The sequence below is a fragment of the Peromyscus eremicus genome, chromosome 3 (genome assembly GCF_949786415.1).
Source record: "Peromyscus eremicus chromosome 3, PerEre_H2_v1, whole genome shotgun sequence".
In the NCBI taxonomy this organism is placed as follows: Eukaryota; Metazoa; Chordata; class Mammalia; order Rodentia; family Cricetidae; genus Peromyscus; species Peromyscus eremicus.
In genome coordinates this window covers 126772132-126786593 of record NC_081418.1, presented here as the reverse complement: position 1 = coordinate 126786593, position 14462 = coordinate 126772132, and the positions used below count along the sequence as shown (strand labels likewise).

Here is a 14462-nt window from a genome sequence, read left to right as displayed (position 1 = left end):
ACCTGCCAGGAAAGACGTGCGCATGTGCTTTTGATTTGCGTTATGTTAATGTGATATCTGATCCTGAACATGAACTCAGAACTGTTACACTGAGTAAGAGGAAGGAAGTGTACCTGTAACACCCCCTCCCTCTTTTCCCCTTAAGCTTTCCCTCAGCAAGCCACATGCTTCTACAAGCTACAATCAAACCAAATTTCACCGCTCATTTTAAATTTAGAGGAAAAAACAGACAAACAAAAGCACCTGCCATTTTGTGTCAGGACAACAGAGAGAATCAGAAATAAAACGGGCCATGTCCACCCAGGGATGTCGCATCCCTGGTGAGAGATGAGCACGTAGTCGCGCGCCTTCCAGGAGAGGCACCTGACACACGCCATGTCTCATTTGATCGTCACTCTAACCCTCTGGGGGAAACAGCTGGGATGTCACCATCGGAAAACTGAGGGATGCCACCTCTCGTGTGCTATGTTGATGAGGCCAGTCTTTTCTCCTGTAGCATGAATCTTAACATGTCTTATTAATAAAACAAACCCAGGAGCCAGGTATTGGGGTAAATTCTGAAAGATCAGAGAAACAGAACAAGCCACAGCTAACCTCACCTCGCCAATTCCTCAGCTGATCCCGTTTCCTCAAACTGAAAGCCTCTGAGTCTTCATCTGAATGGATCTCAGCTGAACTGCTCCTAAAAGCCTAAAAGCTTAACAGAGGCTACTTCCTGGTTTTCACACCTTATATACTTTTCTGCTTCCTGCTATCACTTTCCTGGGATTAAAGGTATGTGTCACCATGCCTGGCTGTTTCCAGTGTGGCTTTGAACTCACAGAGATCCGGATGGATCTCTGCCTCCAGAATGCTAGGATTAAAGGTATATGTGGCACCATTTTCTGGCCTCTATGTGTATCTAGCAGCTGTTCTGTTCTCTGACCCCAAATAAATTTATTAGGGTGCACAATATATTGGGGAACACAATATCACCACAATCTCCCTACTTATCTGTTTTTTGATACAGGGTTTCACTGTGTATCCCTGTCTGACCTGGAACTTGATATGTACATCAAGCTGACCTGGAATTCACCTTGCTTCTGCCTCCCAGTGCTGGGCTTAAAGGTGTGGACTACCGTGCTCAGATCCATTTATCTTTGTCTCTTACTTCACCTCTATCTTTAATGTGGGGGGGGGGGGAGTAAACCCAGGGTTGCAGGCATGCTAAGCAAATGCTGGGCCATGGAGTTATGATCTTGACCACTGTTATCTTATCTATTGCCATTTCTCATTGGCAGCTCACAGCAAATGTTTCGGAGTTCAGGCTGCAGAGTCAGATGGCTCAGGTCCAAGTACTGATCTTGAGCAAGAAATTTAACCAGCCTGAGGTTCAGTTTCTTCCCCAGAGATATCACAACAGGATCTAGGGTGATGAGGACTTGAGATAATACACAAATCAGTCAGAAACCCTAAGACCATGCACACGGAACTGAAGACCAGCACACACACTATTCCATTGTTCTCATTGTGTGTGACTTCCTCTTGAGCCCTGGAGCTGAGCCCACATAATTATGGGCCAATGAGAGACACCACTGTGGATGTTCTCTGGAGCAGGTGATGCAGGTGAAGCAGGAGCTGCCCCAGGAGCTCCCTTCTTCCGCCCCAACTGCAGATCCTCAGAAGAACAGGGAGGAAGAGGTTTTTTCCTGCTCACTTCTCCAGCACCTACCCTACCCTGCCCTGCCAGACACACAGGAGGTCCTCCGGACATGCTGGCTGAACAAAAGACCACATTAGGAGGGACACACTCCTACTGCACATCATTCCTCCAAGGTCCCACCAGCCTCCTTTCCCCCAACAGTCTGCCATAGGGCTTACATGGAGGCTTTCACCACCTAAGGATAGTTACTGTGTGCAAAGGATAGAGAAATCATGGTGCACATGAACAATGGGATTTCATTCGACCAGAAAGAAAAATAAAATTATATGTCTGCACAAAAATGGAGATCATTATGTGAAGCAAAATAAGCCAGGCTCAGAAGGCAAAATTCTGCAGGTTTTCCCCCTCAAATGCAGAATCTATATTTGAATTTATGTGTGTTGGTCATAAAAATAGAAAGGATACTGTGAGAGGAGGATGAGATCTTCAGGGAGGGGAGATGGGGAGAAAAGAAGGTAATGGGATCCAGATGGGAGCAGGGGGTGTGTTTATCTGAGGGCAGCAAGGGCAGTAAGATGGGAACAAGGGGTGGGGTCGTACAGTGAAGGGCTCAATGAGATGAGAATAGAAATATAATATATTGACACACATGTATGAACATATAATGAATGAGCCATACTTTGTATGCTAACTTAAATTTTTAAGTAAAAAAAACCAAATCTATGTGAAATGGGTTACAATGTCGAAGTGAAACAATTACGGCAATCGTTTAAGTTAGATATAATTTGCATCTGTGTGTGGTGTTTGCTAGTTAATTTCTGAAGCTTCAGTTTGCACCTGTTTCTTCAGTGCTGCGGTCTCTAGGGAAGGAGCCAGGGCCCTGGAGCCCCTAGCAAATCTCTCCATCACTGATTTATAGCTCTAGCCCTGGCATGCAATCTGTATGTCAGTTTCTTACATGACTTTACTCATTGGACAAAGCTAAATACTTAGGTGAAATTATTTAGCTTTGGGCTTTTTGTTTGTTTGTATTACCTGTGAGACGGGTCTCATGTAGCCCAGGCTGGCTGTAAACTTTCAACTCCGGACCTTTTTGTCTCCACTTCCCAAGCACTGAGGTTACAGGCATGTGCCTCCACCCCTGGCACCACTTCTTTAAGGGCCCTGAACTGTGTTTAGCATACACTAGGAGGCAGGATTACCATCTTTCCTCACGGTTAATGAGCTGTCCAAACACTGCAGACCCACTGTCTTTTCCTCACTGATAGGAAATGAGATTTTTGCTGAACACTGAAATCCCATCTACAGATGGTCTGTTTTAGTCTCTTTGGGCCAATCTCTTATTCTTACACTTTTAACTATTCTAACCTTATTATGTCTTTTACTATCAGTTACAATGACATTTGTCCTTTAAATTCTTTTGTTCTTGGACTAGGGTAGCTCAACGGCAGAACTCTTGCCCAGCATAGACAAAGCCCTGGCTTGGCCCCCTGCAGAAGCAGCAGCAGCACTTTCTCATGGTCCCAGAAGAAGATTAAGAACCAACGCAGGGAAGAGCAATGCCTTGCTCCTCTCTTCCCGCTGGTTCACGAGCATGGTCTGAACAAAGCAGACCCTCAGAGCCCAGGGGAAGTTCTTACATGAGTACACACTGAAGCTGGCGTTAAATATGGGGCTGGACGAAAATCCGAGCTCTTTAAAAAGTCATTCAAAAGGTTGTGGTGGAAGTATTTTTACAGTTAGGATCAATATTTTAATAGTAATAAAAGTGATCACAAATTTCTGTGGTAGAATTGTAGCTACTCAAATCGATGGAGTGTGATGTTTGGAATCACAACTACTGATACCAAGGCGGGGGGAAAGGTAACACAGAGAATAGAGAGGCTGGGCTTATTTCATTTTGCCTCAGCCTCTCCTGTCCAAGACACTAAAAATGTTCTTTTATCCAGCATAGAGGTCACACATGCCGATTTGGTACAAGAAAAGTAGCTTGGATTGGATAATGGAAACTTGAACTTTTAATTAATTTAATTTAAAACAGTCACATGAGGCCAGTGGCTACTGAATTTCAGGGCAGACTATCATCCTCAGGTGAAAAAATAAAAGATAAGGTGATACCCCAATACCCCTTCCCACTCAGCTTTGTATCACTGGCCTTCCTGCAAGGAAGGAGAAGCAGGGACCAGGGAACGGAGGGTTACTGACAGCCCTGAAATGACCTCCCTGTCCGTCAAGAGCTGTGGTGCTGCGGAGCTACCTGAAAAGCCCAGGAAGGGCCCACTGCCTCCCCCAGCAGAAAGACAGTCTGCGTGTAGAGCAGATGGGAGCAAGAAGAGAGGGCTCAACCGAGTGGGACCACGAGCTAGAGGGACACATCAGAGGGGCAGCATGATGTCCTTTGGAGAAGGACACTTCTGAATGCGGCTAATTCAGTGAGGGGAGCACACTAAGTCATTCTGCAGAAGGAAATGACTGGAATCAACTCACTCGGCAGTCAGTACGTGATCAGACTCACACGGCGTACTAAAAACAGGAGGTTCTGCAGTTTAAAAAACTTCAGTTCTCGCCGGGCGGTGGTGGCGCACGCCTTTAATCCCAGCACTCGGGAGGCAGAGCCAGGCGGATCTCTGTGAGTTCGAGGCCAGCCTGGTCTCCAAAGTGAGTTCCAGGAAAGGCGCAAAGCTACACAGAGAAACCCTGTCTCGAAAAAACAAAACAAAAACAAAAACAAAAACAAAAACAAAAAAAAAAAAAAAAAACAAAAAACTTCAGTTCTCTCTCCCTCTGACTATGCTGTCCAAGCTGGCTTTGAATTTCCGGGCTCACACGATCACCCTTCTTCAGCCTCCCAAGTAACTGGGACCACAGGCACATGTGGCCACACCAGGTGGAGTGTGTATTTCTCTCTCTCTCTCTCTCTCTCTCTCTCTCTCTCTCTCTCTCTCTCTCTCTCTTCAGTACTGGGGATTGACCCAGGGCTTTGTGAATCTCAGGCAGGTCTCTGTCAAAGACCTTCAGCCCCAGCCTGAGTTACACACTTCAAATAAATGAACTGGTATGCTAATTACATCTTAATAAAGATGAATTTTTAAAAAGCTGATGAAAATTAGCTGGGCATGGTGATGCACACCTTTAATCCCAGCACTCAGGAGGCTGTTGGGGGATCTGTGTGTTTGAGGCCAGCTGTCTATATAATGAGTTCTTGGGCAGCTAGAGCTACACCATGATACCCTCCCTCAAAGAAAGAACAGAAAAACTCCACAATATTCTGAAACCTTGATGAGAAAAGGACTTAAGTTGGACGTGGTGATACACACCCAAATCCTAGCATACCTCAGGCAGGAGAGCTGTGAATTCGGGCTAGCCTGGGCAATGTAGCAAGAACATATCTTTAAAAAAAAAAAGAAAAGAAAAAAAAAAAAAAGAAAGAGGAGGGGGAAAAGGGAGTGGGGGGGGGCTCATACAGACCCTTTAAATGTTCAAAGCTCCTATTCTTTCCTTGCTGAGGATTTGAACCCGGGGCTTTCACACACCATTTTAGTGAGTTCACTGAGCTACAGCCCAGCTCCAACACACTCTCAGAACTGATGAAATAGGATCAGCATCCCGGCAGGAATTTCAATACTTAGCCTCTATAGAACCGCTCTCCGAAGAGGGTTCAGGTGCACAGCACACAGGGCTAGACCCACCCAGGGCTGAGACAGCAAGATGCATACATACCTCTTCTAGGCTGAGCTGCAGACACTCAAAGATCCTGTATGGATTTCTTCTGCACACCAGTCTCTTTCTTTGCAGCAACTACAAAGAAAGGAAGAGAATCAACCACCCGGGACACTGGTGAGCACCACCTGTCATGAAGACTGAATCCCCAAACGAACATTTTTTGATAAATTCAGTGCTACAAGCTGTTGAGTAAAATAACCTTCATGGAAAAGGAATGCGGTGATATATTGTATACCCTAATAAAATTTGCCTGAAGATCAGAGAACAGAAGAAGCCACTAGATTAAATATAGATGCCAGGCAGTGGTGGTACACACCTTTAATCCTAGCACTTGGGAGGCAGAGATCTGTCTGGATCTCTGAGTTCAAAGCCACCCTGGACTACATGAGATTGACTTAGTCTAGACAGAGGCAGACAGTGGTGGCACACACCTTTAATCCCAGTACTTGGGAGTCACAGGCCTTTAATCCCAGCACTAGGAAGGAAGTAATATGGCTGTGTGGTGAAAGGTATATAAGGCATGAGGAGACCAGAACAAATCCCCTTTTCAGCTGAAGCCTTTCAGCAGAAGCCCCTTTTCGGCTGGAGCTTTTTCAGAATGAGGAGTCCTAGAGATAAGACGTGGTAGTGGCTTGTTCCTTTGTCTCTCTGATCTTTCAGCATTTACCCCAATATCTGGCACCGGGTTTTTTATTTAAGACCACTTAGCAATTTGTGTTACACAGGATGGTCTGATTTCCTCTGCTAACACTATCCTGTGGACTGTCCCTGCAGATGTGACAGCTCCATTGTCGAACGCAGTGTCTTCCACTCACAAGCTGTGATCTGTTCTTAGGTGTCAAAATCTCCATTCTCTTAGGAGTACCTGAGATCAGACAATTACACTGTGTTTCTTTTTCCAAACAAGACACAGAGAATTACTTGTTTTAACTTACTTTAAAAAGAATTTTTTTTCTTAAATTTGAATTTTAGTTGAAACTGCCCTCATAACTACTGTGCAACTGGGGCCGTGCTTCGTGGTGGCCTCAAAAGCATCATACAGGCCCAGTGTTGACCACAGGCCTGCCCAGCAGCAGGTGGCTCTGGAGAAATGACTGACAGTCTCTGACTCTCCAGGGGACATGCCCCGCGAGTCCTGGTGGACACTTCCAACTGAGGACTGGACTGACCCCATTGCTCTACTTTTCCTATCCACTTCCAGTCACGGTGAAGTTTGCATTAGTGAGAGATGAACAACAATGACCAACAGGAAGGAGAGGGATCCTGACACACTACAGAGAGCAGCAATGAAGGGGAACTCTCTCTTTAAAAGCCAAGACGAACAGCAATGCTCTCAGACTGTGGATGACTGTAACTGGAGCCCAGATGAGGGGAGTATGGTACTTTCTTTTCTGTACCTTCTCTTCTGGGGCCGCCTCCTCCTCCTGGACAGCACACAGCTCTTCCTCTACGAGGACATACTCATGAGCAGCCCGCCTCTCTCCTGCTGCCTGGCTGCTGTCTTCAGGCCACAGGCCATCCTGAGGAATGAGGACTTCCTGCCTGTGGCTGGGGACCTGGGGCAGAACTGTGGTGTCCTCTATCACATGTCCATTAAGGCTAGGTGGACTAGCCACAGTGAGTGTGGCATGGCCAGGCCCCTCTTGCAGGCAGTCCTGTGAGTGTGTGTTAAGACCCTGTAGGTCATCTGACTGCCCAGCACCTCCAGTGGTCACGAAGAGTTCATCCTTTCCCACTCTGCCTTCCAGGGAGGAGCTGGCCTCAGAACTCAGCGGGTCATGCCGCGGGGCCTCTTCTTCCCCCTTTCTGCAAGGAAGTTCAAGTGGTTCTATGTAGTCTGTGAGGGTCTTCTGCACAGTGCTCTCATCGTGGCCCTGTCTACGCATGAAATCCGTGGCCCATTCCACTCGATGCTGAAACCTGTCAACAGAAACACCATCAATAACACACTCAAGTCTCAACTCCAAGACAACCAAATGACCAAAAAAGCTACGAGATGGCCCACCTAGATGTGGAGTTTTCCTGAAGGGTGGATTACAAGCAGAGCTTGCCTCCTTCACACTCTCCTACATCTGTCAATCAACAAGCACTCGTCATTGGCCTTTTGATATCATTTGCTTACTTAGATTAACAAAGTGTAAAAATGTATGTAATTTAAAACCAAGAGACGCTAGTAAACAAGGCAGAGAAAATACCGCCTTTTACTGGGATCCATTTTGTCTTATTTTAATCTTGGTTATCACATTGTTCTCTACAAATACTCCTTTCATAATAGAAGACCCTTCATTTAGTATTGGAAAGTTAATTTTAATCAATATTTTTCATAGTACCCAAGAAGACCACTGGATATGGAAAGAAATGATCTGCCTTATATATAGTTCAAGCTTGCTTTTTGTTGTGATGAAACACTCTGACCAAAAGCAACTTGGGGAGGAAAGGGTTTATTTCACCCTAGAGCTTACATGCACCATAAAGGGAAGCCAGGGCAGAAGCTCCAGGTAGGACCCAGAGGCAGGGAAGGAAACAAAGGCCTTGGAGGAACTTTGTTTACTAGCTCACTCTCTAGCTCATGGTCAGCTAGCTTTCTTATACAGCCCAGGCCCTCCTGCCTAGGGATGGTGCTGCCCACAGTGGTCTAGACCCTCCTCCACCAATTAGCAGTTGAGAAAATGCTCTGTAGACCAATCTGACAGAAGCAATCAACTGAGGTTTCCTCTTCCCATGTGTGTCAAGCTGACACCCAAGATTAGTCACCACACACACACACACACACACACACACACACACACACACATTCTGAAATAAATTCCCCATAGTAATCTTTAGCATATAGTAACACGTTACATTTCTACACTCAAAGAGCTGAGTACTTGCCAAGGTATAAAGACCACGGTGAAGTCAACAGGGCTGTGTCAGATCACTGCTGGGATGTGTTCCTGTGAATCGGAACCTGTTGCAAACAAACCAAAGACCAGCAGAAGGCTGACCTTTCTCAGCAGCCAACTCCTGTCGCTCTGCCCACGCCCAAGAAGACACATGTAATTTCATTCGATGCCTGGATATATCAGGGCGCACAAACTGTCATGTCTCATACAATCCAGCAGGCAAACTGGCTTTTGCACCTAGAAAGACCGGTGTCTGCTTCCCCTTGGCTCATCAGAACCCCAAGCTGTTCACACTGGTTTTCCTACACATAGATGAGCATCCATCCCTGTTCACAGGGGCTGAATCTTTGACTCATTCATTTGCTGTTCTGGGGACTGGACCTAGGGCCACAAGCAAGGGCAAGCACTCTATCACGGGCATCACCCCCATGCCTGTTTTTTTTTTTTTTTTTTTTGGTTTCTTTTTTTTTTTGAGGTAGGGTCTCTCTGCCTGGGCTGGACTTGAACTTGCCAATTCTTCTGCCTCAGTTTTTTGAGTAGCTGGTATTACAGGCCTGTGATTTAAAGGCTGAAACATAGCAAGGCTGCTCTGAAACCTGTAGCAGAACAGTATAAAACGTGGAGAATCTGTTATCGCACATTTGGGGGTTAGCCTGAACTTCATCATTTACTACTGTGTAGATTACCTAGCTTCTGTTTCCATTTCCTCCCCCACAAAATTGGGGACACTCGTCCTACTGGCTCACAGAGATCTTGTTACATACAACCTTTTATCATCAGGGGACATGGTGGCCCGGTGACCAATACACGCAATAGAAATGCAGGAAAGATCTAGAAAGAAGTTTTTTTTGTGCTAGCTCAGACTCAGAAGAGTCAGGTCCAGGGCCATGTGTAGGTTTGAATACAACACGTGCTGAGACAAAGTGACTTGGGTTTTACGATACCCCCGAAGCCCCCACAGTAAGAAAGCAGATGTGGGCCCCTCCGCCTCTCCCCTCTTCTGTCACAAGCCACAGCCACTGCATTCCTGCCTGTAGTATCTCAGATGACCTAATACTATAACAAGAGTGGCCACAGGATTGTGCAGAAGAAATCCCAAGTTAAGGCCAGAGAGGGAAGAGCAAGACAGCAAATAGCCTGGGTGTGTGGCATGCGGGTCCCAGAGTGGTGTCCTCCTGCTGACTGGAAATACCTTACACAGCCAAGTCCTGGAGGAGTTGGTAAGAACAGGGTAGGTGCCAGGGGCCAAGGGGGAGAGGGCCGGGGGAGGAGGAGCAGCCAGGACTGGAAGCAAACCCACTCATGGCTGCAAGCACTCCACACCTCTCAGGTTCCCAGGCTCTGAACATGCCTCTTCCACTGGCCAGACCCCCTCCTCTACCTGGTCAACCGTGCCCATTTATTATCTGGGCCATTCCAGAGCCAGCTCGGGAAGGCCCAAGTCTGACCTCCAGTGAGGAACTTAACTTCCCACGGTTCAGTTCCTAATCTGCAGAACATGGATGTCAGGAGGATCGAGGGGTCTTCATGGGCTCGGGTGAGGACTCAGGAGATGAGCGAGCAGTCTATCATGTGCCCAGCACCCCTCACACAACACACTCCAGCATCACTGCCATAAACAGTTGCTTTATTGTTCTCATGTGTCAATTCCTCTCACTCTGGAGCTGAGCCCACTTAGTCATGGGAAAGCTATTCCATTAGTGTATTGTTTCCATTTAAGATAAGGTCATCCTGACTGGGGCACTTAACAGAAGGAGGAAACACAGACAGACACGGACGGACGGACGGACGGACACACACACACACACACACACACACACACACACACGCACACACGCACACACGCACACACGCACACACGCACACACGCACACAATTCTGGAGGCAGGGACTGGCTAAGAACACCAAGGCCTACAGGCACCACCAGAAGCTGAGATTGGCAGGAAAGGTCCTCCTGTGCCCACCAGAGGAAGGAGCCCTGTCAAAACCTGCATTTTGGTCTTTTGGCTTCTAGGACTGAAGATTCACTTCTGCTGTTTTGTGTCACTGAGTCTGCGGTCCTTTGGGCCAGCAGCTGAAGGAAACACACCTGAGCTGAGAAGGCACTCCTGGGCCCCTGTGCTGCAGACCTGCAGTGCCCCTGAGTTTTGCTCTTCAGGGAGGCGGGACTCACTTCCTCAGATGACAGCAAGCCTGACTAGGAGGGGTCCCCAGCCTCCGTCTTGTTTCTGAATCCTAGCTTTGAGTACAGTGACCCGTGTACTGTGGCCTTCCTGGGACGGGGGTCCTGCCAAGTTCTAAGTAAATCCCACTCCAAGCCTAGCCTGGGAACATGCCTCCCTGACACGCTGCTTGCCAGCAGGGCACAGGGCTGTGAGACTCTGCCGTTGCGGGTTAGAAGGTGTGAATGTGACTGTGGACCTGGCATTGTAAGGCTCTACAGAGGGGCTGGGATCTGAACTAGAGAACTAATGCAGCCCGTGGAGACCAGCTCCAAGGCTACAAACAGGGTTTGAGGAAAAGGTCCACAGTGGAGCCAAAGTTATGGCTTTTTATCTGAGGGAAAAAGACTCACACATGATCTGAGGGTCATTTTCTTTTACTCTTCTTTATAGTTCTAATTCTTCCTGGTTCTAATTCCTTCTAAGTTCTAATTCTTTCTAGTTCTCCTCTGTTCTACACAGCTCTCTCTCTACTTTACAGGAGGCTTTTTTTTCCAATAATAAAAAGTTACAAAGCCACCTCTGAAGGTCAGAGCACATCCCTTGAGTAAACAATAAGAGGCAGAGCCATTTACCACGGCAAGGCAATGCTTCAAGGTTCCTGGTGTAAGACTGTGACCAGAGGCTGGGGTCACGGTGCCTGGTGAGACAAGCTGCAGAGAGATCTGCAGAGTCAGGTCTTGATCAGCCAGACTTAGCAAGCGAAGAATTGGCAAAGTATCTTGGGTTGCTTTGTGTTACTAACCTTGATTCTATAATAAGACCTCTGAGAACTTGTCCTTGTGTATTTTGTGGAGGTTAATCGTAGGAGGCATTTTGTTTAGTTTGAAATTACTCTTAGGTTATGAATGAGCTGTCTGTGGTTTGTCACAGACTGGGGGGAAACTGTTGTTTTCTGATGTTAGTCTGAGTTAAAGGAACAAAGCAGACTTCCCAGGGTCTCACAGTCCCCGTGGGACAATAGATCTAGTTATGAAGGACATCTTAGCATGTTTCAGTTCATCAAAACTATACAGCTTAATGGGAAGTCATCTTCTTGGCCATCCACAGAATATGTGCCCATAAGATTGAGATGTAATCATGGGATTACATGTACACATAGCATGAAAATGCCTGGTGGTTCCAGAGCTGGCTTTGCACATGTGGAATTACAGACAGAAGGAACCGTTTTCAGAGTCTGTGGTCCATAGGCCTTGCTTGACAGGGCTCCTCCATCAGAGAGTTATTTATCTGGTGGGTCGGCATATGAATTATCAATTGCCATCTGCTGTATTTGCGTCATGGCCCACAATAGCTCCTGACAGAGAACGAGGGTTGGGATGAACAGACCTCTGTTCTGTTTTATGAGAAAGGTGTGCTGGCTAGTTTTATGTCAACTTGACACAAGCTAAAGTCAGCTGAGAGGGGGGAACCTCAATTAAGAAAAGGCCTCCATAAGACTGGGCTGTTGACAAGCCTGTAGGGCATTTTCTTAATTAGTGATTGATGGGGGAGTGCCCAGTCCATTTTAAGTGGTGCCATCCCTGGGCTGGTGGTCCTGGATTCTATAAGAAAACATGCTGAGCAAGCCAGGAGGAACAGGCCAGCAAGCAGCACCCTTCCACAGCTTCTGCATTAGCTCCTGTCTCCAGGTTCCTGCCCTGTTTGAGTTCCTGTCCTGACTTCCTTCTATGATGAACAGTGCTGTGGAAGAGTAAGTCAAATAAACCCTTAACTCTCCAACCTGCTTGGTCATGGTGTTTCATCACAGTAGTAGTAACCCTGACCAAGACACGGGGCTTACGCTGTTGCCCAGGCTAGACTGGAACTCACTATGTAGACCAAGCTGGCCATGTACTCATAGCAATCCTACTGTCTCAGTGCTGAGATTACAGGCTTAGTCTTAGTCTTATCAAGGGACCACTAAGTCCAGGCTACAGAGATGCCAGCTCTGGCCTTGATATCCTGGAACTGACTCCAAACCCAAGCATGTGAGAGATAACACAGAGAAAAGAGCCTTGGGCCCATTATCTGGGGCAGTAGAGAGGATCGTAGTGGGGAGAAATTCTAGGAGAGGTGTTGCACGGGCAGGACCATGGGTATGTTGGGACTAGCTGGACATCAGACAGGTGTCTGTGAAGTCAGGGGAAATGCTTCCAGAATGTCTAAGAGGGGTTAACGGGGACTTCCGTGAAACCCTCTGGTACTACAGTGTGTAGAGCAAGCAAGAGGGCAGGACCATCTGCCCACACGGGCTAGGACGCCCGCTCACGCCCGCTCAGAACCCGAGTCCCAGCATCTCAGGACTTCAGAACACATTCTCGACATGACAGCGGTTGGTGTTTTGGGAGACTGACCTGAACAAGCAACACATTTCAGATGGGATTTGAGCCACATTAAGTTCAGACTCAGTTTCCAAGTACTATCTCCTATCCGGAGAAAACAAAGGTACAAGGTTGCATCATCACAGACTATCTAACACCAGACCCGAGAAGACACAGCTGCATCAAAGCCAAGGTCGCCCTCACTTACTTCTCTGAGGTGATTATAGGCATGTCTGTCTGCACACCTGGAACAGAAAGACGTTCTATTAGTTCCCGACAGACCTCCTTAGAGGGAACAAAACCCACTGAAAAAGACAGATAATTTCAGATCCAGTCACACAGCTGGATGGTGACATGTATTGGCCACAGCTGGCTTGTTCTGACCGCAGCCCTCCCCTGCACCCACATCCTCCTGCTGGCTCAGATGGGCCCTCAGAGCCTCAGCCCCAGCTCAGAAGCAGATATGTGGGGGGCAGTTCATCTGTTGGAGTGCTTGGGCCCTGTGTGAGCTCAGCAGGAAGGGCTGGAGAGACCCTTGATGGAGGTGTGGTTTGGGGTATGGGGCTGGGGGCTCCAGCTCTACTGCTGGTGCCAGGGAGGACAAGTCCTTCTTCTAAAGCGTTTTCAGGTCACTCAGTAGTCTAGCTTTCAGTCCTAGTCCCCCTCATTCTGGCTTCTCAAATTCAGCACTGTGGTGGTCTGAATGAGAATGGTCCCTGTAGGCTCACAGATTTAAATATTTGGTCACCAAGGAGTGGCACTATTCGAAAGGATTAGGAGGTGTGGCAGAGGCAGGGTGTCACTCACTGGCTTTGAGGTTTCAAGAAGCCTATTCTAAGACCAGAGTCTCTCTCTTCCTGCTGCCTGTGGATCCTGATGTAGTACTCCCAGCTCCCTCTCCAGCATGCCAGCATGCTCCCCGCCATGATGACAGTGGACCAAATCTCTGACCTGTAAGCCAGCCCCAGTTAAATGCTTTCCTTTATAAGAGTTGCCATGGTCATGGTGTCTCTTCCCAGCAACAGAACACTGACATAGATTCATCTGCAGGAGGAGGAGGCTTGACGGAGGATGTTTAATTTGATGCCTAGGGAGGAGGCAACAAGTCTCCTGGGAAGGACAGATGGATTCTGGGGCAGTTTATGGATCAGAGACACTCTGACAGGAGAAAATGGACAAAGTCTCTTCCATGAGGGCTGAACAGTAGGTGAGTGTTCCCTAAGACAGCTACTGCCAGGGTGGTTATATAACTAACGGGCTAAACCTAACCCATTGATTAAAATAAAAGACTGCTGGGTGGTGGCGGTGTATGCCTTCAAACCCAGTACTTGGAAGGTGGAGGCAGGAGGATCTCTGTGAGTTTGAGGTTAGCCTGATCTACAGAGTGAGTTTCAGGACAGCTAGAGCCATTACACAGAAAAACCTTGCTTGAAAAAACAACAACAATAACAAAAACAAAAAAAGGAAAAAGACTATCTATCTATCTATCTATCTATCTATCTATCTATCTATCTATCTATCTATCTATTTATCTTGAGAGAGGGTCACATTATGCAGCCCTGGCTGGCCTGGAACTTGTTATGTAGATCAGGCTGGCCTTGAACTCACAGAGTTCAGGCTGCCTCTGACTCCTGAGTGCTGGGATTAAAGGTGTGCATTGTGTGTGTGAGTGTGTGGGCAACTGCAT

General features: G+C 47.4%; 1 protein-coding gene across 2 annotated transcripts in view; it reads right to left on the bottom strand.

The window, feature by feature from the left end:
* The window catches only part of Tsen2 (tRNA splicing endonuclease subunit 2), a 42647-nt gene that overhangs the window by 15615 nt on the left and 12570 nt on the right, over positions 1 to 14462 (bottom strand). The window contains exons 1-4 of one of the 2 annotated variants that reach the window (XM_059258409.1): positions 13583 to 13680; positions 12984 to 13020; positions 6763 to 7285; positions 5363 to 5440 (exon numbers count right to left, since the gene is read on the bottom strand). In XM_059258409.1, coding sequence (XP_059114392.1) covers positions 5363 to 5440; positions 6763 to 7285; positions 12984 to 13006 — 624 coding nt within the window. In that variant the 5' untranslated portion in view covers positions 13007 to 13020; positions 13583 to 13680. Of the gene's footprint in view, positions 1 to 5362; positions 5441 to 6762; positions 7286 to 12983; positions 13021 to 13582; positions 13681 to 14462 lie in introns of those variants that run through there. The other variant, XM_059258408.1, reaches the window with a different exon arrangement.